The 23,269-nt window shown below is 41.4% G+C and overlaps 2 protein-coding genes across 3 annotated transcripts; both read left to right on the top strand.

Moving 5' to 3' along the window:
• The first annotated feature begins 164 nt into the window (after window positions 1-164).
• On the top strand, window positions 165-23,253 carry LOC144660444 (uncharacterized). 2 transcript variants are annotated; one of them, XM_078521063.1, is made up of 3 exons: window positions 165-630; window positions 8,879-9,579; window positions 19,625-23,253. In XM_078521063.1, exons 1-3 carry the CDS (start codon window positions 542-544, stop codon window positions 21,385-21,387), a joined length of 2,553 nt encoding a protein of 850 aa, XP_078377189.1. In that variant the 5' UTR covers window positions 165-541; the 3' UTR covers window positions 21,388-23,253. The 2 variants fall into 2 exon arrangements, with proteins under 2 accessions (XP_078377189.1, XP_078377190.1); XM_078521064.1 differs by having other exon boundaries at window positions 165-880; window positions 8,891-9,579.
• Window positions 1,494-7,501, top strand: LOC144660989 (uncharacterized). The gene has a single exon (XM_078521713.1). The coding sequence runs from the start codon at window positions 1,707-1,709 to the stop codon at window positions 7,110-7,112; it is 5,406 nt and encodes a 1,801-aa protein (XP_078377839.1). The 5' UTR covers window positions 1,494-1,706; the 3' UTR covers window positions 7,113-7,501.
• Window positions 23,254-23,269: the final 16 nt, after the last annotated feature.

Raw genomic sequence — 23,269 nt, 5'->3', positions numbered from 1 at the left:
GTGCAAGAAAGGTTCGCGTAACTGTTCCTATTGTGTTTATAAAGTGAAAATTGTACTTTTTGAAGGGAATGCAATGGGTGCGGGCGAACGAAGGAACTGCCTCTCAAAGTTGCTATATCTATATACAACCATTTTGAATTCTGCAGACTCGTAGGTAAAGTTGTTATATAAACCACAGCTGCTAATGCGACCTTCGTGACTTGAGAGTTTCGGAAGCTAGCGTGACTTTGTGTGTTAAAAGTAAACACAGATCCTGTTCTATTTTTCGCGGAAACAGAGGTTAAAAGGCCGACAACTAGTCAATCGACAGCCTTGTGTTTAGACAATGATGATTTTCAGTGATACTTGCCGGAGACTAAGGGAGGGTGGGAGAGATCAACAACAAAAAACATACTCTACGTAAAGGAGATCTTTCTTCATTGCTTTCTTTTATCCTTCAGCTCCCTCTTTCACATAAGTTTTCTTTTGGTTCATTCAGCTCTTAATTCTTATACAACATGCCTTTCACTCCATAGCAAAAACGGAGTCAACCACACCACCCATGAGGGGAGTTCACCATTCAATGTACCAACACATACGATATGTCTGGTTGCAACAACAAAGAGCTTTTCTGAGTAAGTCTCGTGATCGGTAAGTCAAGGGCCGGGCGAACATCGCTTGATACTATTGTAGCTGTTCCATCTCCATACATTGACGCAAGTTCACTAGCTGCAGAGAAAAGCAGATAATTTTACTCTTCCATTGAGCAGGCAGCGAACAATCAACTAATTCTGTCAACCTCGATACGAGTGGCGCCGCAAACGACGATTGAGTCAGTTTCTGTTTGGTGTGTATAGGATTTCAATCACAGCACTTCTGAAATCACAGGTTTGTTTCTTTGGTTTTGAATTCATATTTTAACTAAAGTTACGCGTTTCTGATTCACAAAGCATGCCTTCTAATGCCTCCAACATTTAGTTAATGCACCAGTCGAGGAACACATGCGAATATGAACGAAGTAGTTAGGTCATTTCAACATTAAGTCATGTGACTTGCATTTTGCTGAATTTAATAGATTAATAACCTATTCGCCAATTTGTCGATTTTAGTATGTGTTAACGTAGTAATTGAACTATGCGAATAATTTACAAGTAAGGAACTTGCGGTAGATATGTAAACGCCCAAAAGGAAACGCAAAATAGTATGATTGAATAGCTTTAATTAAGTAGTTTAGTTTTACCCGAGATCTGTGTTGGACACGTTCACCGTAATTTACTGCTCACCCGTTGCCTGATCTATGACTGTCCCGATCAAGAAAAGTTAAGAAAACTCGCCATAGAAGTAAGTTTAAATGTTGTTTTATAATATTGTCAATCAATTCAGTTTTGTTAGTTTTATATAGATTTTATGAGCTTTTGAATGTTACGTCGGATTGACCGCATGGCATAATGAATGTTAAAGCCTTTGGATTGACCGCATGGCATAATGAATGTTAAAGCCTTTATATGTTATTCCCGCTTCGCTCGTTTTTACTGTTTCGTTTTTCTTATTAGTTAATTTAGTTAAGTCGAATATATTGTACATTTTGATTTCAGATCGAATAAAATAACAAGTATCAGTTATACGATTTGCGAGTATTCTTCAGTAGTGGATTATCGTCGTTTTCTTGCGAAACATCATTCGATTTCTGGCTTACCAAGGTTCGTAAAGAAATAAGACGATAAACAATGTCTGAAGCAGAAAACGCTATTAAACAGGCCAAAATTAAACGAAGAAATGGCAAGGCTGCGCTAACCCGTCATGGAAAAACCTTAAGCTTTCAAGTTTCTGGTAATCGGCCAGCAGAAGAAGTAAGGAAAGCACTGCAAAAATACGAAGAGGCATTTTCGGAGTTACTAACGAAGCACGAGGAATACACAATGCTGCTCGAAGAAGATAGTGAGTTCGAACATGAAGAAGCTTGGATGGAAGATTGCCAGGAAATGTATTTAAGGCTAAAAGTTGATACAGAAGATTACTTGAGAGAAATTGCGATTTCAAAAGAAAAGGAAAAATCGGTCGGAAGTTCAGAACCACACCATGAAACCGCCGCCGGAACTTTGGTCAACCAAGAAACCAGTGATGGGATTTCGGTCAGCGAAAAGGGCACCGACGGAACTCCTACCGACCCATCAAAAAAGCCCACCGGAATTAATGCTAGCCAGAACGAAACTCACGCCGATAACGCCGAAAAACACGAAGAAACTTCAGCTGGACAAAAAGAAAGCCCGAGTTTGAATCAAAACAAAGCACAAAACCCTGCCGATAATACAGAAATTCCCGACAAAGTCGCACCGGGGAATAATGGAACGTCTAAAGACATCACGCCACCCGCCAACGCAAACACGCAATCAGCTTTCCGGATGGAAAAACCTAAGATGCCGCAGTTTTCTGGCGACGTGAGAGAATTTGCCATTTTCAAAGCGGACTTTAAGCATCTGGTCGAGTCAAGATACAGCAAGCGCGATGCCATCACTATTCTTAGAGCAAACTTGCATGGAAAACCACTGGAATTGATTAAAGGAATTGGACAAGATTACGATGCCGCGTGGGAGTACCTGGAATCCATCTATGGAGATCCGCGATTTGTTGCCGACACTATCACGCAAGACATCGCTCGTTTCAAGCCGTTGCGTGACGAAGAAGACGCCCGTTTTTGCGATCTTGTGCATCTGGTTAGAAGAAGTTTTAACACCCTTTCGGAAGTTGGGCGGCAAACTGACATGGACAACAACCACATGTTAGCAATTATTGAACAGAAAATGTGTCCGGATGACCGCAAAGTTTGGTCACGTTTTTTGGAGAGCACAAAAGGTCACGCCACGCTGGAAGCGTTAATGTCATGGATGACATCCGAAATGAAGTCGAGAATGCGAGCCACAGCACCACTGAGAAGTTCTAAACATAACGTCACGCATGTCAATCAGATATCAGCGTTCGGAGAAAAGAAGGCGGTAAGCCACAAGTGCTGGTTGTGTAAAGTGTCAACCCATTGGACGGACCAGTGTCAAAAATTTATGTCAATGAGCCCCAGCGATCGTCTCAAAGCCGTCAAGGAGAATCATGGTTGTTTCAGCTGTTTAAAACGAGCTGGTCGCGATCACAGTGTTTCCAACTGTTCCCGCAGACGTCAGTGCAGTGAGACATTTAATGGTAGTCAGTGCAAGTACTTTCACCACCCCCTGTTACACCCTGCCAATGCAACAAACCCTGCTACAGCCTTGACAGTTTCATCGGTTACGACCAGCAAACAGCCAATACTTCCCATCGTAAGCGTGGAAATCCTGGGATCAGAAAACGTCAAACAAGGAAGCCTGCTTCTTGACTCCGGAGCCCAAGTAAGCTTAATTAGGCAGTCAGTGGCCGAACAGCTTGGGCTGAAGGGAAAAGAAGTCACTATCACCTTGGCAAAGGTCGGAGGGGAAGAAGAAGAACTGAAAACGAAGCTGTTCCGTGTTCGAATACGATCACTGGCCAACCGACGCGAAACGCATACCATAACGGCAGTGGGCATTCCTTGTATTAGCAGCGACATTACCGAAATCAAGCTCAGTCATCTCGCTGGATTCTTTGGCCTTGGGGAAACGGAAATTCGCAGAAAAGATGGCCCAGTTGACCTACTGGTTGGAATTGATCACCCCAAGCTGCATACGGGTGAAACCAGAGAAGCTGCTAACCTGATTGCACGCCAATCTCCGCTTGGCTGGGTCGTTTTTGGAGCCACACCCGGAATCCGTACGCAAGTGAACCGCGTTTTTAACGTCAAGGTACCCACACCAGTAGACATGACTGACTTTTGGACCACAGAGACAATGGGAGTTGCTGCTAAGCCGTGTGGATGTGGAGTTGAGAAATTAAGCCCCGTGGAACGCAGAGAGGCGAAAGTTATCGAAGATTCCTGCATGAAGATAGGCAACCAGTGGCTTGTACCGTATCCATGGAAACGGAATCCGAAGGAGCTGCCTAACAATGAAGTACAAGCCAAGAAGAAACTGGAAACAACCGAGCGTCGCCTGTCAAAAACACCGGAACATGCAGCAGCGTATGACAAGCAGATGATCGAAATGACGGAGATGAAGTTCGCACGTAAACTCACGAAACAAGAGCTGGAAAAATACAAAGGCCCAGTCCACTACATTTCCCATCACGAGGTAGTGAGACCCGAAAAGACGACGCCCATTCGTATAGTATTCAACTCGTCCGCTTCATTTCAAGGTCACCGCCTAAATGATTATTGGATGAAGGGACCTGACCTTCTGAACAGCCTTTTCGGAGTTACCCTGAGATTCAGAGAGCATGAAGTTGCTGTGACTGGTGACATTTCAAAGATGTATCACAGGGTCCTCATCCCCGAGCAAGATCAGCATGTCCACCGGTACCTGTGGAGGAACATGGAAACCCATCGAGAGCCTGATGTTTATGTTAAGACTGTGCTGACATTCGGAGATAAGCCTGCACCAGCTATGGCACAGATCGCGCTGAGAAAAACCGCCGACCAATCAAAAAGTACGTATCCTGAAGCTGCCCAGGTATTGAAGGACAACACCTACATGGACGACATCTGTGATTCAGTTCGCACAGTACAGCAGGCCAAGCGACTGACGACTCAGCTGGATGAAGTATTACTGAAAGGAGGATTTCAAGTCAAAGGATGGCTTTCAAACCGGTCTTTAGAGGACGAAATTACCGAACAAGAGAAACCCGAAATGAAATTACTGCAAGGTGCATCACAAGAGAAAATACTAGGAACTGTTTGGAATCATGCTGAAGATGTGCTCCTGTTTAACGTCAATCCGCCCAAGGATATTACCTTCACCAAGAGAGCAATATTGAGCCAAATTGCCCGAATCTTTGATCCAGTTGGATTCGCAGCAGCCTTTCTAGTTCGTGCCAAAATCGGAATGCAGCGTTTATGGCAGCAAGGCCTAGATTGGGATCAAGAACTACCTTCGCCAGCACGGGAAGAATGGGTTCGTTTCTTTCAAGAAATGGGAGACCTGAATCACGTGACCTTTGAGAGATCCCTGACTCCAGAAGACGCGATTGGAATTCCAACGCTCTGCATCTTTTCTGACGCATCCAACGAAGCCTTTGGAGCTTGTGCTTACATCAGATGGCAAACTAAGAGCAACAAGTATGAAACACGATTCATAGCAGCTAAGTCAAGAGTAGCCCCACTGAAACCGCTGACCATACCCCGCCTGGAGCTACAAGCAGCAGTACTGGCCACTAGGCTCTACCAGTCCATAGCAGAGGAATCTCGACTTCAGTTTGAGAAAGTCACATTCTTCTCAGATAGCAACATCGTTTTGTCGTGGATTCGAAGTCAAGCAAGAGAGTTCAAGCCGTTTGTGTCAGCTCGAGTCGCAGAGATTCAAAGCAATTCTGACCCCTCTCAGTGGAGACACGTGCCTGGAGAGTTAAATGTGGCTGACGATGTATCTCGTGGCATACCAGCACAACGACTAACTGGCAGATGGAAACAGGGACCAGAATTCTTACAACTGCCCGAGGAGGAGTGGCCTCAACAAGCTTCAACTGCTGACCCGAATGAAGTAGAAAAAGAACGCCGTAAAGTTCAAGCAGTTCTGCTCACCTGTTCACCCGAAGTTATCGACTGCAAAAAGTTTTCAAGTTGGAGAAAACTCGTCAGAACAACCGCTTATGTAGTGAGATTCATCCGGAACCTACGGACGCGATGCCAAGCAAAGAAATCGCCCGAAAACTCCACTGACCAGATTCAATTGAACGGTGGATCACTCACGCCCCAAGAATTAGAGAATGCCGAGAAGTACTGGATTAAAGAAAGCCAGAAAACCCTTCACGACCGCCTGAAAAAAGGAGAGTTGCAAAATTTAAGTCCATTTACAGACGAAAATGGAATCATCCGAGTTGGTGGTCGAGTAGATGAAGCTTTGGTTTCTTTTGAAACCAAACACCCGGTTGTGCTCCCCCGAGACCATTGGATATCTCTGCTGATAACTCGACACTATCATCAAATCGGACACGCAGGAGTGGCAACTACAGTGGCAAAGATCAGAACAAAGTTTTGGATCATAAGAGCTCATGATTTGGCCAAGACCGTGAAATTCCGATGCGTACTCTGCCGAGAGATTGAAGCAAAAACTGAAACTCAACTCATGGCTGACCTGCCCAGAACCCGCCTGGAACCGTTCACGCCCCCATTCCACTACACAGCGTGTGACTACTTTGGACCGTACAAAGTCAAGATAAGCCGAAACAAAACCACCAAACATTACGGAGTGATTTTCACTTGTTTAAATACCAGAGCTGTACACCTGGAGCTGGCTATGGATTATTCCACTATGGAATTCTTGCAGACGCTGAGGCGATTCTTCGCTATCAGAGGACAACCTGCGCTGATGATGAGTGATAACGGATCCCAGCTTGTGGGCGCAGAGCGCGAACTCAAAGAGATGATCCAAGGATGGAATGTTAAAGAGCTGGAAGAGTTCAGTGCTGAAAAGGGAATGAAATGGCAGTTTATTACTCCTGGAGCACCACATCAAAACGGCTGCGCAGAAGCTTTGGTTAAGAGCGCCAAGATATCCCTGAAGAAAGCAATTGGTGAACAAATCCTGACGCCCTTTGAATTATACACGTGCTTACTGGAAGTGGCTAACCTCATGAACCAACGCCCTATTGGAAGAGTTCCTAACGACCCGGATGACGGCTCGTATCTGTGTCCAAACGATATGCTTCTCGGACGAGCTTCGTCAACTGTGCCGCAAGGACCGTTCAGAGAAACCAGAAACCCCCGACATAGAGTAGAGTTTGTACAGAAGATTGTGGATACTTTCTGGAGACGTTGGACCCGAGACGTGTTTCCGTCTTTGGTTCCAAGAAAGAAGTGGAATGCTGAAAAGCGCACTGTGAGAGTTGACGACATAGTCATCATGGAGGATTCCAACTCTGTCCGTGGAAACTGGACCATTGGCAGAATCATCAATGTGTATCCAGGGAGAGATGGCAGAGTTCGAAACGTCAAGATTAAGACGCCAACCTCAGAGTACCAGAGGCCCATTACAAAGATTGTAGTCATTTATCCCGCAGAAGGATACGAGACTGATTAGTTTTCAGTTAATTTAGGATGAGGACACTGCCCTCATCGGGGCGGAGAATGTTAACGTAGTAATTGAACTATGCGAATAATTTACAAGTAAGGAACTTGCGGTAGATATGTAAACGCCCAAAAGGAAACGCAAAATAGTATGATTGAATAGCTTTAATTAAGTAGTTTAGTTTTACCCGAGATCTGTGTTGGACACGTTCACCGTAATTTACTGCTCACCCGTTGCCTGATCTATGACTGTCCCGATCAAGAAAAGTTAAGAAAACTCGCCATAGAAGTAAGTTTAAATGTTGTTTTATAATATTGTCAATCAATTCAGTTTTGTTAGTTTTATATAGATTTTATGAGCTTTTGAATGTTACGTCGGATTGACCGCATGGCATAATGAATGTTAAAGCCTTTGGATTGACCGCATGGCATAATGAATGTTAAAGCCTTTATATGTTATTCCCGCTTCGCTCGTTTTTACTGTTTCGTTTTTCTTATTAGTTAATTTAGTTAAGTCGAATATATTGTACATTTTGATTTCAGATCGAATAAAATAACAAGTATCAGTTATACGATTTGCGAGTATTCTTCAGTAGTGGATTATCGTCGTTTTCTTGCGAAACAGTATGCGACACGTTCAAGGGGAAATAAAAAGGCGTATATCGGTGTCCGTTCATCGTTATAATATATGTCTCGATCGTTTCGTGTGACAGACGCGCTCGCCATATCAATATATTTCCGAATGTTCCTCCTTCTCGAGTGACAGAAGCCAGCATGAACCACGCATGGAGGTGAAATCAGCATTGTGAAATTTTACGTTTTCTTTGTTTGTTTTAATATTTAAACGTTTTTCTTGTTCTTGCTTGATTTGCCACTAACGGCAGCATGCCACAACCTCGTTTCTGTAGCAACTACTTGTTTTCAATAATTTTACGAATCAGTCACTATCTACTTGCTTGTTTAGCCCAGTAAAATGTATCGAAAGGTGAGCAATATTCAGCGGATTGTTTCCCATTGTAGAGTTATCAAAGTGTTCTCTCGTTGTTTTGGCCCCTAATTTTGAAAACTGCTTTAACGATAAGTCGCGCGCGAGTTACACCACACCACAACTGACGTCATCTGTACATCAGTACTCTTTATAATGACTCTTCTAAAAGGCAAGCGTTTAACCAATCACAAAGCGCGCCGTATCTCAGTTAATGTATACTACTTCTAGAGCAGGCGGTTCAGTCAGTCTGATTCCTCTCCAATGGTCTCTTATGATAATAAAACGAAACCGCGTGGAATGATGGGAAGGGGACCAAGAAAGCCTTGCCTCCCTCCCACCCTGCTTCACGTTACGGCACGTAAGGGAAATTCCAGTCGGTCCATTGCAACATGAATCGTAAGACAACCAACCTTTGGAGGTTATCCACTAGTTCTAGCCGGAATTCCCGCGAAATTAACTTTTATTTGAATTTCAACCGAAAATTCCGGTTTTAGTGGCTAAGTGGTAGGCACTCTCGCGGGGAATGATGGGAACATGGCGAATGGCCTTCCATATTTTTCCTTCATTTCGACTGAGGTACTCCAGGCCTCCCTTATATGAAAACTGTAAAGCAAGCGCGGGAATGATGGGAAAAGGGCAGAGGAAGGACCCTTCTATTCACGTCATTCTGTAATTTTCTCAAAGCAATCTACTGAGTACAAGTCAGGTTGAGCGGGACATCGCGCAAAGCGCTTCTAGGGCCAATAAATTAACATTAAAGCAACATATCTCACTTTTTCTCCATTTTAAAGATTGGTCAATAGCATGGCTTCTTCTACTAAAGAGACCACGAACTACGCTCGCTTATGTCGTTTGCTGGTGGATGTTGGCACCCAGTCCCTCCGGGACACTTTTGATACCATCCATTCAACAGCAAATCTTCCCACAGTTTTGGCGGCAAATAAAACCACGTTACAATCACTCAGAGCAAGGAAAATTATCAATGCAACGCAATGGGGGAAGCTCTTTCCTGCAATTCCATCCTCGGTGTCTTCAAGAGATTTTGATACCACGCTTTTGATGGTTCTGTTACGAAATTTATGCGGCTTGCTTCCTCCAGCAACTGGCTGGGACACACTTCCTGCTGTAACAGACGTGAGTCTTGAAGCGGATATTGCTCGTGTGAAGTTCTTTAGAAACACCGTGTACGCTCATGCCGAGCACGCTTCGGTTGATGACGCAACGTTCAACACCTACTGGCAAGACATCCGGGATACTTTGGTGAGACTGGGAGGAGTTCAGTACAGAGCAGCTATCGACAATCTGGAAACTGAGTGCATGGATCCTGAAATTGAAGATCACTACAAAGACCTCCTCAGTCAATGGAAAAAGGATGAAGAAAACATTAAAGATGAGCTGAAAGAGATTGGGACCGAGATCAGAAATGTCATGAAAAGGCTTGATGATTTAGCAGCATCAAGTTTGACTACAAAAAAGGAATCGAGTGATGAAGGTAAGTTGTAGAAATTGTAAATTGTTTCAATCAATAAACAAATTCAGTGAGGAAGACCTTGATTCAATACAAAAAATGGATAAATAATAATGGATTGATGTGTGGAGAGAAAGAACTCAGAAAAAAATTCTGAGTTCACAGATGGGACTCGAACCTACGACCTTCTGTACACTAGTCGGACGCTCTAACCACTGAGCTACTGAGAACTCTAATGGTGAGCAGTGAACAAAAAATTGAACTCCAAAAAACTCTACCTAAAAGCTCTATAGGTGGTTTTCACTTGCACTCAACTATCACACCGCGAAAAATTATTTCAAAAACTATAAATTCGAAAAACTCAAAAATACAACAGGTTTTAGAAAATTACCAGATAGTCTAAATTTTCCATTCTCCAGCCTGTACGGTATTCCGTACCCGAGTTATCCGTCAAAATGTTCCACACAAAATTTAGGAAGTATAGTGTGGAGACGCCATGTTTGTGCCCACGCCAGTAGTATAGCCCGTTACCGTAGGGCGCACTTAATATTCAAAATGGCAGCCGATCACAACGAATATAAAAATAATAGTAAAAAAACGAGCTTGAAAATTTAAAAAGGCAACGCGTCATAGGGAAATGTAGAGGGATATGTAAGGATATAAAAAAAAAGACGGAGGCGAACAGGTGTAACAGGTTTGCGTTGGAACTCTCAAGTTCTCTCAACTAGTATAAAATAATTTTAAAAATAGTGTCCGATCTCACGTCATATAAAATATTATTTAAAAAAAGGCTGGGAATGTAAAGCGAAACGCCATACAGAAATGCAAGTTTGTGTAAGGTTAAAAAAGCCGGTGGTAAACAAGGAAACCAGGTTTTCAATTCAAAACACGAAACGTTATAAGAACGTCATTAGAGCCGCCATCTTGGATTTTACCAACCTCGTTCCCAGGCCCTCTCTTCCTTTCTTCGGAGGAAAATAGCGGAAATTGGCACAAAATCAAACCAGAACGCTTATAGAAAGTAAAATCAAAACACATTGAACCATTGTTGCTTTAAAAAAACTAGAAAAATGAAAAAAATATGGCAAAAAAGAGAAAGGATGGATGAAAAAGCTGAGAGCACCAAGTAAATTTTCACAGCGTTTATTTAACAGACAGGATATTTGTTTGTTTACACATTACATTATTAGCTAAAAAACATTATTACAAGGCCGTAAAAGTAGAATCAATTAGCTTTTATCTCAAGGCAACTATCTTGTTATAACAATGTCTGTTTTTCTCAGACGAGACTGGTTTACTGCTTGCCTCATCTTGATCTTTCGTGAGCCATCTCTATCAATGTAGCCAATGGAATTCTTGAGAATATGGTTGCCAGGGTGGTGTTCTTGGCAAGACTGCCTAAGCTTTTCTTCTTTGTGATCTTTCCTTTCTTTCTCTTGAGTGTTGATTGTTTCTTTTGTAAAGGGGCCTTTCTAGCATTCAACTTGGTGTTTCTTCTGGTAGTTTTATCAGTCTGAACCGTTTCTTGAATAAGTACAGGGTTTTCGCTTGGTATGCTTTCAATCACGTGTTCTCTGTTGTCGTCACCTTTTCCCAAGTTGGGAATATCGGGTGAGGATGCGGTTGAAGATACGCTTTCTGACTTTACTCTTTCCATCGCTGAGATGCAAGTAATGTGATATGTCAATTTTCGGTAGATTTTATATCCACTTTATGGTTAATTTTTCTTACAAATGAGAATGAGTAACTCGGTAAAAATAACTTTGCTAAACATGAGTCACTCACATCTATAAGTGAGAGCGCAACAAACCAACGTGCTCATTTTTAGACGGACGATTGACGAGTGAGCTTAGCGTATGGGTTATTTTTGTCAATTTTGTCACAAATCATTTAGCCGAAGTTACAACAGAAATCGCCACGAGAAGAAAGGTTGCTTGAAACGCTTTGAGGAAAACACTAATCAGAATTCAATGGGTAAAGATTCGCCAGACGTTTTTGATGATGTGGAGACAGAGGAAGAAGAATATGACCACAACGAAGACGAACAAGAAGAGGATGATGAAGATGTGAAGGAGGATGATGGTGATGATGATGAATCCAGCATTGAAAGTGACGAAGAAAATGACGAAAGACCTTGGAAAAAGCTGCGTCTAGAAGTAATAGATGATCTGAGTTCAAATTATGATGAACAAGTAGAACGATACCAGGAAGAGGGGTCGTCTAAAAACATGGCCGAGGCCAAGGCCTCTAATTTTCTATTACCTTCATATAGAAAAAAGTTACGAGGCTTGTATTTGCATTATCTAAAGTGGATTCGTCATCTCAAATCTGATCATATACACAAAGAGGTCATGGCAACGCTACGTCGCTACATGGACGACGATGACATGGATTTTGAGGAAGCCGCGGAAGCAGCTGTGAATAAACGGAAGTTTTTATTGAACAGAGTTTTTGAGCCAATAGAAGTACCGGACGAATCGCCCGACGAAGAGGCTGACGACGTCAGGAGACATCCACTAACAAAATGATAGAAAAAAGAAACAAAAACCACTCCTGAAAGTTGACATGAGAAACACTGATATTTGCGAAAAGCACGCGAAATGAATCACGCAGGCTATAAGACAATGACGCTAGCTAAAGTGAAACACGTTAATGTATTGTTGTGCAAAATAAATAAAGCAGTATTAATATGATATTGTCGTTTGCGTGTCTACCATCAGTTTCTTGGCATTTACGCTTGCCGTTTGCACAAAGTTAACTACTCCAAGTTACCCTTGAACTTATTTAGAGTCACCCTGAGCTACTCCAAGGAACTTGCGTCCTAACGCCCCTTGCTACTTACTGGTCAGCGGATACTACCAATCTTCTTGGACCCAATACTCCTGTTGCAGAAGTTTATAGCGCGGACATTTTGCAGCCACTTTTATTTTGAGCCACACTCAACTTGCTCACGAGTTACTCTGAGTTAGTCCCAACTTGCTCATGAGTTACTCTCAGCTATTTCCAACTTACTCATGAGCTACTCTGAGCTATTTTCAACTTGCTCATGATTTACTCTGAATTACTCCTAGCCAACTTGCTCATGAGTTACTCACTTTGAGTTACATATTTGGAGTTACTCATTTTGAATTGCTCATTTGCTCATTTTGAGTTGCTCATTTGCTCATTTTCATTTGCTCATTTGCTCATTTTGAGTTGCTCATTTGCTCATTTTGAATTGCTCATTTGCTCATTTGCTCATTTGCTCATTTGCTCATTTTGAGTTGTTCATTTGCTCATTTGAGTTGCTCATTTGCTCATTTTGAGTTGCTCATTTGCTCATTTTGAGTTGCTCATTTGCTCATTTGCTTATTTTGAGTTGCTCATTTGCTTATTTGAGTTGCTCATTTGCTTATTTTGAGTTGCTCATTTGCTCATTTTGTTGCTCATTTGCTCATTTTGTTGCTCATTTGCTCATTTGAGTTGCTCATTGGCTCATTTTGTTGCTCATTTGCTCATTTTGTTGCTCATTTGCTCATTTGAGTTGCTCATTTGCTCATTTTGTTGCTCATTTGCTCATTTTGTTGCTCATTTGCTCATTTGAGTTGCTCATTTGCTCATTTGAGTTGCTCATTTGCTCATTTTGTTGCTCATTTGCTCATTTTAAGTAATGCTCATTCGCTCACTGAACAGGTAAATTAGACACTGAACCGTATTGTTTGTGATGTCGTGGCCAGAAACAATCAACACGCTACACGTTGCCATAACAGCTCTTGCCTGTGACGTCATATGATATCATGTGACGTCACAGGCAAGAGCTGTTATGGCAACGTGTAGCGTGTTGATTGTTTCTGGCCACGACATCACAAACAATACGGCTCAGTGTCTAATTTACCTGTTCAGTGAGCGAATGAGCATTACTTAAAATGAGCAAATGAGCAACAAAATGAGCAAATGAGCAACTCAAATGAGCAAATGAGCAACAAAATGAGCAAATGAGCAACAAAATGAGCAAATGAGCAACTCAAATGAGCAAATGAGCAACAAAATGAGCAAATGAGCAACAAAATGAGCCAATGAGCAACTCAAATGAGCAAATGAGCAACAAAATGAGCAAATGAGCAACAAAATGAGCAAATGAGCAACTCAAAATGAGCAAATGAGCAACTCAAAATGAGCAAATGAGCAAATGAGCAACTCAAAATGAGCAAATGAGCAACTCAAATGAGCAAATGAACAACTCAAAATGAGCAAATGAGCAAATGAGCAAATGAGCAATTCAAAATGAGCAAATGAGCAACTCAAAATGAGCAAATGAGCAAATGAAAATGAGCAAATGAGCAACTCAAAATGAGCAAATGAGCAATTCAAAATGAGTAACTCCAAATATGTAACTCAAAGTGAGTAACTCATGAGCAAGTTGGCTAGGAGTAATTCAGAGTAAATCATGAGCAAGTTGAAAATAGCTCAGAGTAGCTCATGAGTAAGTTGGAAATAGCTGAGAGTAACTCATGAGCAAGTTGGGACTAACTCAGAGTAACTCGTGAGCAAGTTGAGTGTGGCTCAAAATAAAAGTGGCTGCAAAATGTCCGCGCTATAAACTTCTGCAACAGGAGTATTGGGTCCAAGTAGATTGGTAGTATCCGCTGACCAGTAAGTAGCAAGGGGCGTTAGGACGCAAGTTCCTTGGAGTAGCTCAGGGTGACTCTAAATAAGTTCAAGGGTAACTTGGAGTAGTTAACTTTGTGCAAACGGCAAGCGTAAATGCCAAGAAACTGATGGTAGACACGCAAACGACAATATCATATTAATACTGCTTTATTTATTTTGCACAACAATACATTAACGTGTTTCACTTTAGCTAGCGTCATTGTCTTATAGCCTGCGTGATTCATTTCGCGTGCTTTTCGCAAATATCAGTGTTTCCCATGTTAACTTTCAGGAGTGGTTTTTGTTTCTTTTTTCTATCATTTTGTTAGTGGATTTCTCCTGACGTCGTCAGCCTCTTCGTCGGGCGATTCGTCCGGTACTTCTATTGGCTCAAAAACTCTGTTCAATTAAAACTTCCGTTTATTCACAGCTGCTTCCGCGGCTTCCTCAAAATCCATGTCATCGTCGTCCATGTAGCGACGTAGCGTTGCCATGACCTCTTTGTGTATATGATCAGATTTGAGATGACGAATCCACTTTAGATAATGCAAATACAAGCCTCGTAACTTTTTTCTATATGAAGGTAATAGAAAATTAGAGGCCTTGGCCTCGGCCATGTTTTTAGACGACCCCTCTTCCTGGTATCGTTCTACTTGTTCATCATAATTTGAACTCAGATCATCTATTACTTCTAGACGCAGCTTTTTCCAAGGTCTTTCGTCATTTTCTTCGTCACTTTCAATGCTGGATTCATCATCATCACCATCATCCTCCTTCACATCTTCATCATCCTCTTCTTGTTCGTCTTCGTTGTGGTCATATTCTTCTTCCTCTGTCTCCACATCATCAAAAACGTCTGGCGAATCTTTACCCATTGAATTCTGATTAGTGTTTTCCTCAAAGCGTTTCAAGCAACCTTTCTTCTCGTGGCGATTTCTGTTGTAACTTCGGCTAAATGATTTGTGACAAAATTGACAAAAATAACCCATACGCTAAGCTCACTCGTCAATCGTCCGTCTAAAAATGAGCACGTTGGTTTGTTGCGCTCTCACTTATAGATGTGAGTGACTCATGTTTAGCAAAGTTATTTTTACCGAGTTACTCATTCTCATTTGTAAGAAAAATTAACCATAAAGTGGATATAAAATCTACCGAAAATTGACATATCACATTACTTGCATCTCAGCGATGGAAAGAGTAAAGGCAGAAAGCGTATCTTCAACCGCATCCTCACCCGATATTCCCAACTTGGGAAAAGGTGACGACAACAGAGAACACGTGATTGAAAGCATACCAAGCGAAAACCCTGTACTTATTCAAGAAACGGTTCAGACTGATAAAACTACCAGAAGAAACACCAAGTTGAATGCTAGAAAGGCCCCTTTACAAAAGAAACAATCAACACTCAAGAGAAAGAAAGGAAAGATCACAAAGAAGAAAAGCTTAGGCAGTCTTGCCAAGAACACCACCCTGGCAACCATATTCTCAAGAATTCCATTGGCTACATTGATAGAGATGGCTCACGAAAGATCAAGATGAGGCAAGCAGTAAACCAGTCTCGTCTGAGAAAAACAGACATTGTTATAACAAGATAGTTGCCTTGAGTTAAAAGCTAATTGATTCTACTTTTACGGCCTTGTAATAATGTTTTTTAGCTAATAATGTAATGTGTAAACAAACAAATATCCTGTCTGTTAAGTAAACGCTGTGAAAATTTACTTGGTGCTCTCAGCTTTTTCATCCATCCTTTCTCTTTTTTGCCATATTTTTTTCATTTTTCTAGTTTTTTTAAAGCAACAATGGTTCAATGTGTTTTGATTTTACTTTCTATAAGCGTTCTGGTTTGATTTTGTGCCAATTTCCGCTATTTTCCTCCGAAGAAAGGAAGAGAGGGCCTGGGAACGAGGTTGGTAAAATCCAAGATGGCGGCTCTAATGACGTTCTTATAACGTTTCGTGTTTTGAATTGAAAACCTGGTTTCCTTGTTTACCACCGGCTTTTTTAACCTTACACAAACTTGCATTTCTGTATGGCGTTTCGCTTTACATTCCCAGCCTTTTTTTAAATAATATTTTATATGACGTGAGATCGGACACTATTTTTAAAATTATTTTATACTAGTTGAGAGAACTTGAGAGTTCCAACGCAAACCTGTTACACCTGTTCGCCTCCGTCTTTTTTTTATATCCTTACATATCCCTCTACATTTCCCTATGACGCGTTGCCTTTTTAAATTTTCAAGCTCGTTTTTTTACTATTATTTTTATATTCGTTGTGATCGGCTGCCATTTTGAATATTAAGTGCGCCCTACGGTAACGGGCTATACTACTCACGCCGATAGGCACCAAAATAGCGGCCAGAATCAATGAAAACATCTGGAGTTCACTCTCATAAACGAGAAAAGATGAACCTGCGTAGCAAGCGTTCCCGTGCGAGCGAAGTGCTGCTATGTGTCGGGCGAGAACGAATATCCCTCCCCGCTCCTTTCCCTTTTTGCTCTCGCCCCAATTTTCGCGCGGCCAGAATATTTCGCTCTTCGCCAGAATATTCGTTCGCGCGCGACACATAGCAGCACTTCGCTCGCCCGGGAACGCTTGCTACGCTGGCTAAGAAGAGATTCACATAAACACTTCTTGCCAAACCTCGACTGTTCAGATTGTTAAATATTACAGGATGAGGATATTTTTTCGGGATACTTGAAAGCCTTCTGGCGGCCATCTTTGATGCGTGTGTCGTAAACTCCTAGCCTACGAATACAGCCGCCTCTCATTCGCTCCCGCTACTACGTGCAAAACGCGTAGAGAGACGTCTACGATTCGTGGCCAGAAATTCCATACTGATGACGTTATCCACTAATTAGATTTCCGCACATCACACGCAGTTGGTCTTGCATAATTATATTTTTGTTTTCAGCCGCTTATTACTTGCTTGATCATAAAGTACACAAACACGGCTTTGAAGGCAGCCAAGGACACATTTACAGGTCATTTACACTGGACAACTTCATCGCGAAAACATTATTAAGATTTGAAAAATTAACTGTAAAATCACTAAATGACATTGTTTTGGAACTTGAACGCAACTCTCGGAGGTGTTGGGCCATAAATACGAATACTGCAACGATCATAACAATTCTGAGTTAGTTTCTTCTTTCCCTGCTGATCGTCAAATTCTTTTTTCTGTAGCATTTAATCTTTGGTTGATAATAATAATAATAATAATCAAGATCATTATTATTGAGGATATCTGTATTTCACATTTTTGTTGCTTGTTCGTCCTGCTGGCTGCCTTTATGTCAACAATAAAACGTGTTTAAATTGATCTATTTTTAACGGCCGCAGTGGCGTGTCCTTTCTGTACATCTGGTTATAAAGCATTTTCTTTTTGTTTCCCAATTACATACGAATTATAGAAATTATAGAACTTCTAAGGTATAGCTTCAGTGTGGTTTCACGATCCTTCCCCCGGTCAACTTTTAGGGCCTGATTATATGAGCCGGGCTGGCTCGGTTTGCCGAGATGACTTTCAGTCCGGTATTACATGAGCCCGGTTAGCCGGGCTGGCCCGGTTTGCCGAGATGACTATCAGCCCGGTTTCAGCATGAATGATCAGAGCACGAATGATCTTGATCACCTTTTTCCGGCAATTTGGTGGTTAATTTTTTGCACTTATGCAGCTGGATGGGTTACTTTATCTGTATATCTTATTTAGAAGGAGTAGCATTGATTTTTCGTCGGATATTGTGCTCGGAAGAGAAATTTAATGTTGGCCCGCTTATAGGGCCTCTTCACATGAGCCCGGTTTACGAGCTGTCTCAGTTACCAGGACGGATTTTGACCTCTGTTCATATGGAAAATTTTAGCCCGGTTGACGGGGATAAAATTCAAGAAACGAAGGCAAAATGGCGACACATAAAGTTGCATCTTTCGCGACTATCGTAGCTTTATTGACCCATGTAACTTTATTAATAAAGCTAATTCGCATATTTCTGAAGTGGAAATAGATACAAGGCAAAATTAAACCATTTAGACCGCCCAATTACGAAAGGGAAGCTATTTTCTCAAAAAAAGTTGCGTCCCGGCGACCGGGCTGGAGCGTTCATATGGGAAAATATTCTTCCCGGTTGTCGAGATCTCGGTTGCAGAAACCGAGATATCGGTAACCGGGCTGGCCCACCTTCTCATATGAACACATCCAAAATTTTACAAGAAAATAGGAGTGAGCCGAGATCTCGGTAACTGGGCCAGCCCGGTCAACCGGGATCATATGAAGAGGCCCTTAGACGGGCTGGCCCGGTGAACGCGATTACATGGAAAATTTTCAGCCCGGCTAGCCGAGATCCCGGCATCGCGATATTGGGATCTCGGCTAACCGGGCTGGCCCGGTTGTCATGTAATCGCGAAGTTGATTTTTGTTGCGTTTAATTGTATTTAGCAGGGCCCCTCTGGAGACCAGCCACTGTGCTGCATGGGCCACCCTGCATAAATAAAGTTTTACCTTACGTGCCGAGATCTCGGCAAACCGAGCCAGCCCGGCTCATGTAATCAGGCCCTTTAGTCCGTCATAACATTAGCCTGCGTAGCTGGCGGTATTTTTGGGTTTTAGAGCGCGTACAAGCAAGCGGCGAAGCTTGCGAGTGGCTTGGGGAGGGGGAGTTTCGGGGCTGCGCCGCTTGCTTGTACACGCTTTAAAACCCCAAAATACCGCCAACTACGCAGGCTATCATAACATCTGGTTTTTTACCATTCGTGTAATGAAGTGTTGTATTTCGAATACATTATGTAAATGCACTAGCTGACCTATCAGCGCTCCTGTCTGGATTCTGGACAGATTTACGTCATCGGTATGAAATTTCGTACGTTATTCGTACGTAGAAGCGGGAGCGAATGAGAGGCGGTCGTTTTCGCAGGCTCTGTCAGAAAGACGAGGAGTGCTATGGAGCTAAAAACTTTCAGCAATATATTCATTTAAGACGACTAGCAGCCAGTGAAGGATAAAAATTCAGGGGTCTTGCGATAATTTTGATGACGTAATGTAAAACCACGAATAACGTGTGCTTAAAAGCACACGTTAATAAGAGAGGGTGAAGCTTATTTCAAACAATAAATCAGTTAGCTGGAAGGCCATATAAAGTGGTCTTACTAAATATTTTAGTGTTTTTTTGGTTGCACATTTACAAACAAACCCGCCAAGAAAAATAAAATGCCTAGAATTACTTGTTCAAATGATTTTCATTTAGGGAGGAGGCTAAAATTGTACATCCAGAGGGGTCTTATTAGATTGAGGGGGGAGAGCTTAAAAGATCAGCGCTTTTACGCAATTTGTTTGAGGGTTGTGTCGGGAATTCACAAGTTTTACTTTGTACCATGCTTTAAGAAAACAAAACAACCTACCATAACCTTTGTTTAACGTAAATTTTATAATTGTTCTGCGTGATAGGTAAACGCTTTAAAGTAGAAGAGTTGGTGGAGACTTCTGTCATGTGCAGAGAGAAACAGCACGAGAATGAGCGACTCGATTATTATTGTCAGAACTGCAAAGTTTGCATTTGCGACAAGTGTGGACAGACACGCCATACTCATCACACCAAGGTGGATATCGAGCAAGCCGCAGAAGAACAAAAACTGAACTTGGAGGAGCTTGTGCAAGAAATGAAATTGGGAATTGCTGATCATGAGGAACAAATAGAGAAAATACCAGAATTTTTGAGGAAGAGCAGAGAGAAGATTGCCGCAGCTCGAAACAATGTACTCACAACTGTGGAAGAACTTTTTCGAGTTTTAAAGGAGCACGAGATCGCCATGGATACCAAGCTAGATGTTATTGAAGAACAACAAAAAAGAGATCACGCAATACAATTAGAACAATTTCAGATATCTATTACGCAACTGCAAACTTCTGTCGAATATTGTGAGGCAATCTTACGAAGAGACAATAGCATTGAAATTCTGGAGGCACAACAGCGTGCCATTGAAAAGTGTAAAGGTATCCTCAAAGCAACAAAAATGAACATTTATAAACCGTTGCATGTTCGTTACATGACAAATGAAGAGGATGTCCAGAGTGTAAGACGCGCCATTCTTGGTGAAGTTTTTGTTAGTACTACAGATCCTTTGCAGTCAGTGGCTGAAGGAACAGGCTTAAAAGAAGCGGAAGTTGGCAGAGAATCTAGCATGGCAATCACAACAAAAGATCCACGGGAAAACCAATGTTATAACGAAATCGATGAAATATCTGTAAAAATTAAGAGTCCATCAGAAAAGATTTTCGACGAGAAAATTGAAGACAACGGAGATGGTGAATATAGCGTCACCTACACACCAGATTGCCATGGACAACATGACGTGGTGATTGAAGTTAATGGTCAACCGCTGACTAGTAGTCCATGGCGTGTTCACGTGACCCCACATCAATACCAAGCTGTAGCTTCTTTTGGTTCACGTGGAAAAGCACGAGGAAAATTTGATCGCCCGTGCGATATTGCAATAAGTGACAAGACAGGGAACATTGCAGTAGCAGATGCTAGGAATAAAAGAGTACAACTTTTTAGTTCAGACGGAGTTTATTTGACAGAGTATGGCCAGGAGGGACTTGCTGCTAAGAAACTAAATTATCCCATTTCAGTAGCATTCAACAAGTCTGGTGACGTCATTATCATTAATGAACGTGATATTTTCTTTTTTACTGAAAGTGGCAAATTTATTAAAAACATCTCCAACGATCACTTGATAGAACCAGGCGACATGACTATTGCTGGTGATGGCCGCATGGTGGTATGTGACAGGCGTGACAAAACAGTCAAAGTCCTCTCCCCTGACGGTACAGAATTGCTACAGTCCATCAGTGCTCCAGACTGTGATGCGTTCCCGTATTTAGCTTTGTATCATCAAGATATGTTCTACGTCTCCTTCTTTGGTAGGGCTGCCGGCGTTAAAGTATTTAACAGTGAAGGAGTATATCTATATGATATTGGTACAGAGGGTTCTGCTGCTGGACTCGCCGTTGACAAGTTTAATAACTTGATCGTCTGCGACTTTGGAAATAGCAGGGTTCAAGTTTTTACACTGGATGGAAAATTTGTTAATTCGATAATAGGATCACCGGACAGGCAATTCGAAAAGCCTTGGACTGTTGCTGTGTCAGCCACTGGACAACTGTTTATTACTGATACACGACAACACTGTGTACACGTCTTTCAATGAAATTATCTGATTTTTATTCTTAAGAGGTTGTCGTCAGTTCTTTCTTCCTTGTAAAACTGAACAAACGTCCGGTTGGTAGTTTTACCTTTGATGTTTTCTTAACTACACCATAATGATCACATATGACCGTAATTTTATTTTTTTGGTTTCTAAGAAGCATAGCGTGCTGTAGAAATATTAATTCTGGACTTGTCTACCACACAGGCAGATAAGTTTTGGAACCGCTCTGGGCATTTATTTTTTTACGCCCACATCAAGGCACTCGATATAAAGTGCGCGGAGGTTGAGTCGAAACCGGTTGGTCCGAGTCATGAGGGAGTTAATTTTACACAAGATATCGTGTTAGCCTTACAACTATAAAAAGCTAACCGTTAACAGGCTAACTAAAGTGCATAGTAGGCTAACCGGCGTAGTTACGTCGATGAGGGTTAAGTGGCGGCCATCTTGAAGACATATTAATTTTCATATTAAAAGTGTAAAAAAGCGTTCTCTGGTTTAAAAAGTTAAGAAAAATATGAGCTTTCGGCTATTTTACTATAGCCTTTGACGAATGTAAAAAAGGAGAAAGCGCGTGGTTAGAAATATATGCAAGGGAGGGTGTGAAAAGATTAAAAACTAAAATACAATAGAAGTGTAAAAAGCTAAAAAAGGACAAAAACAGGCAAATTAAGAATTACAATAAGATCGAATATTGTCTTGGTAACCGTTTGGAATTATTGTCTGCGCCGACAGTTTTAATCACTCAATTGACTTTGATGGCGCTACCGTGATAGACAAAGGCAATTACCGTATCCGAAGAACACTAGAATCTTGGCACACTGTCAAAACTGTCGGCGCAGACAATAATTCCAAACGGTTACCAAGACAATATTCTATCTTATTGTAATTCTTAATTTGCCTGTTTTTGTCCTTTTTTAGCTTTTTACACTTCTATTGTATTTTAGTTTTTAATCTTTTCACACCCTCCCTTGCATATATTTCCAACCACGCGCTTTCGCCTTTTTTACATTCGTCAAAGGCTATAGTAAAATAGCCGAAAGCTCATATTTTTCTTAACTTTTTAAACCAGAGAACGCTTTTTTACACTTTTAATATGTCTTATCCTGGTTACAGTTCAATTTTTAATATTAATTTTCATTTTCAATCGAATAATGAGAGACAGCTGATTAAAAATGTTAGGTACGGTTCGAAAAAAAAAAACTGTTTTAAGAAGAAGTGAGATATACATTCTTTTTAATGCTACTTCAGAGAACAATAATAAACTATTGATAACTGGCTAATAATAAAACATACACAATGACATAAACGTTCTGATAAAAACGTGAGAAACAAGACCCTTGCACCCTGGTTACGGCTGTCCCAAAAATGCTCGGCAACTTTTTATCTTTCGAGCAACGTTTTTTCTCATAAGCTTTCGAACAACTTTCGAGCAACTTTTTGCAATTTTAAGACCGAAAATTGCCGAAGGATTTTCCGAATGTTGTTCGAAGGCCATACGAACGTTTCCGAGTATTTTCGAACTTCTCCGAAGATTAGCGAAATTTGACGAAGATTTCCGAGAAAGCTGGTGCTTCAACATAACGTCATCGGTATCTTTACGATTGTTTCTAGTGAACGAAGTCCTTGAAATTCAACAAATTTTGGACTTAAAATGTTACTTAGCTATTTCTTTATTTCAACTTTTTGGAAATTTTAAGCAACCTTTTTATTTCTGTTGCAGTAAAATTCCATAAAAGTGCTTAGAAATCTTACCTTTAAAGGGTTAAGCATATATCTGGAGAATTTTTTCTTCAAAAGCAACGTTTTAGATCTTTTGGAGCAACTTTTTTTAATTTTGGAGGAAATTTTAAGCAACCTTTTTAGGGACACTGCCACGGGGATT

The sequence above is a fragment of the Oculina patagonica genome, chromosome 7 (genome assembly GCF_052425735.1).
Source record: "Oculina patagonica isolate OP01 chromosome 7, crgOcupat, whole genome shotgun sequence".
NCBI lineage: Eukaryota > Metazoa > Cnidaria > Anthozoa > Scleractinia > Oculinidae > Oculina > Oculina patagonica.
The sequence above is the reverse complement of the archived record's forward strand: the minus strand, read 5'-3'. Positions and strand labels throughout refer to the sequence as shown.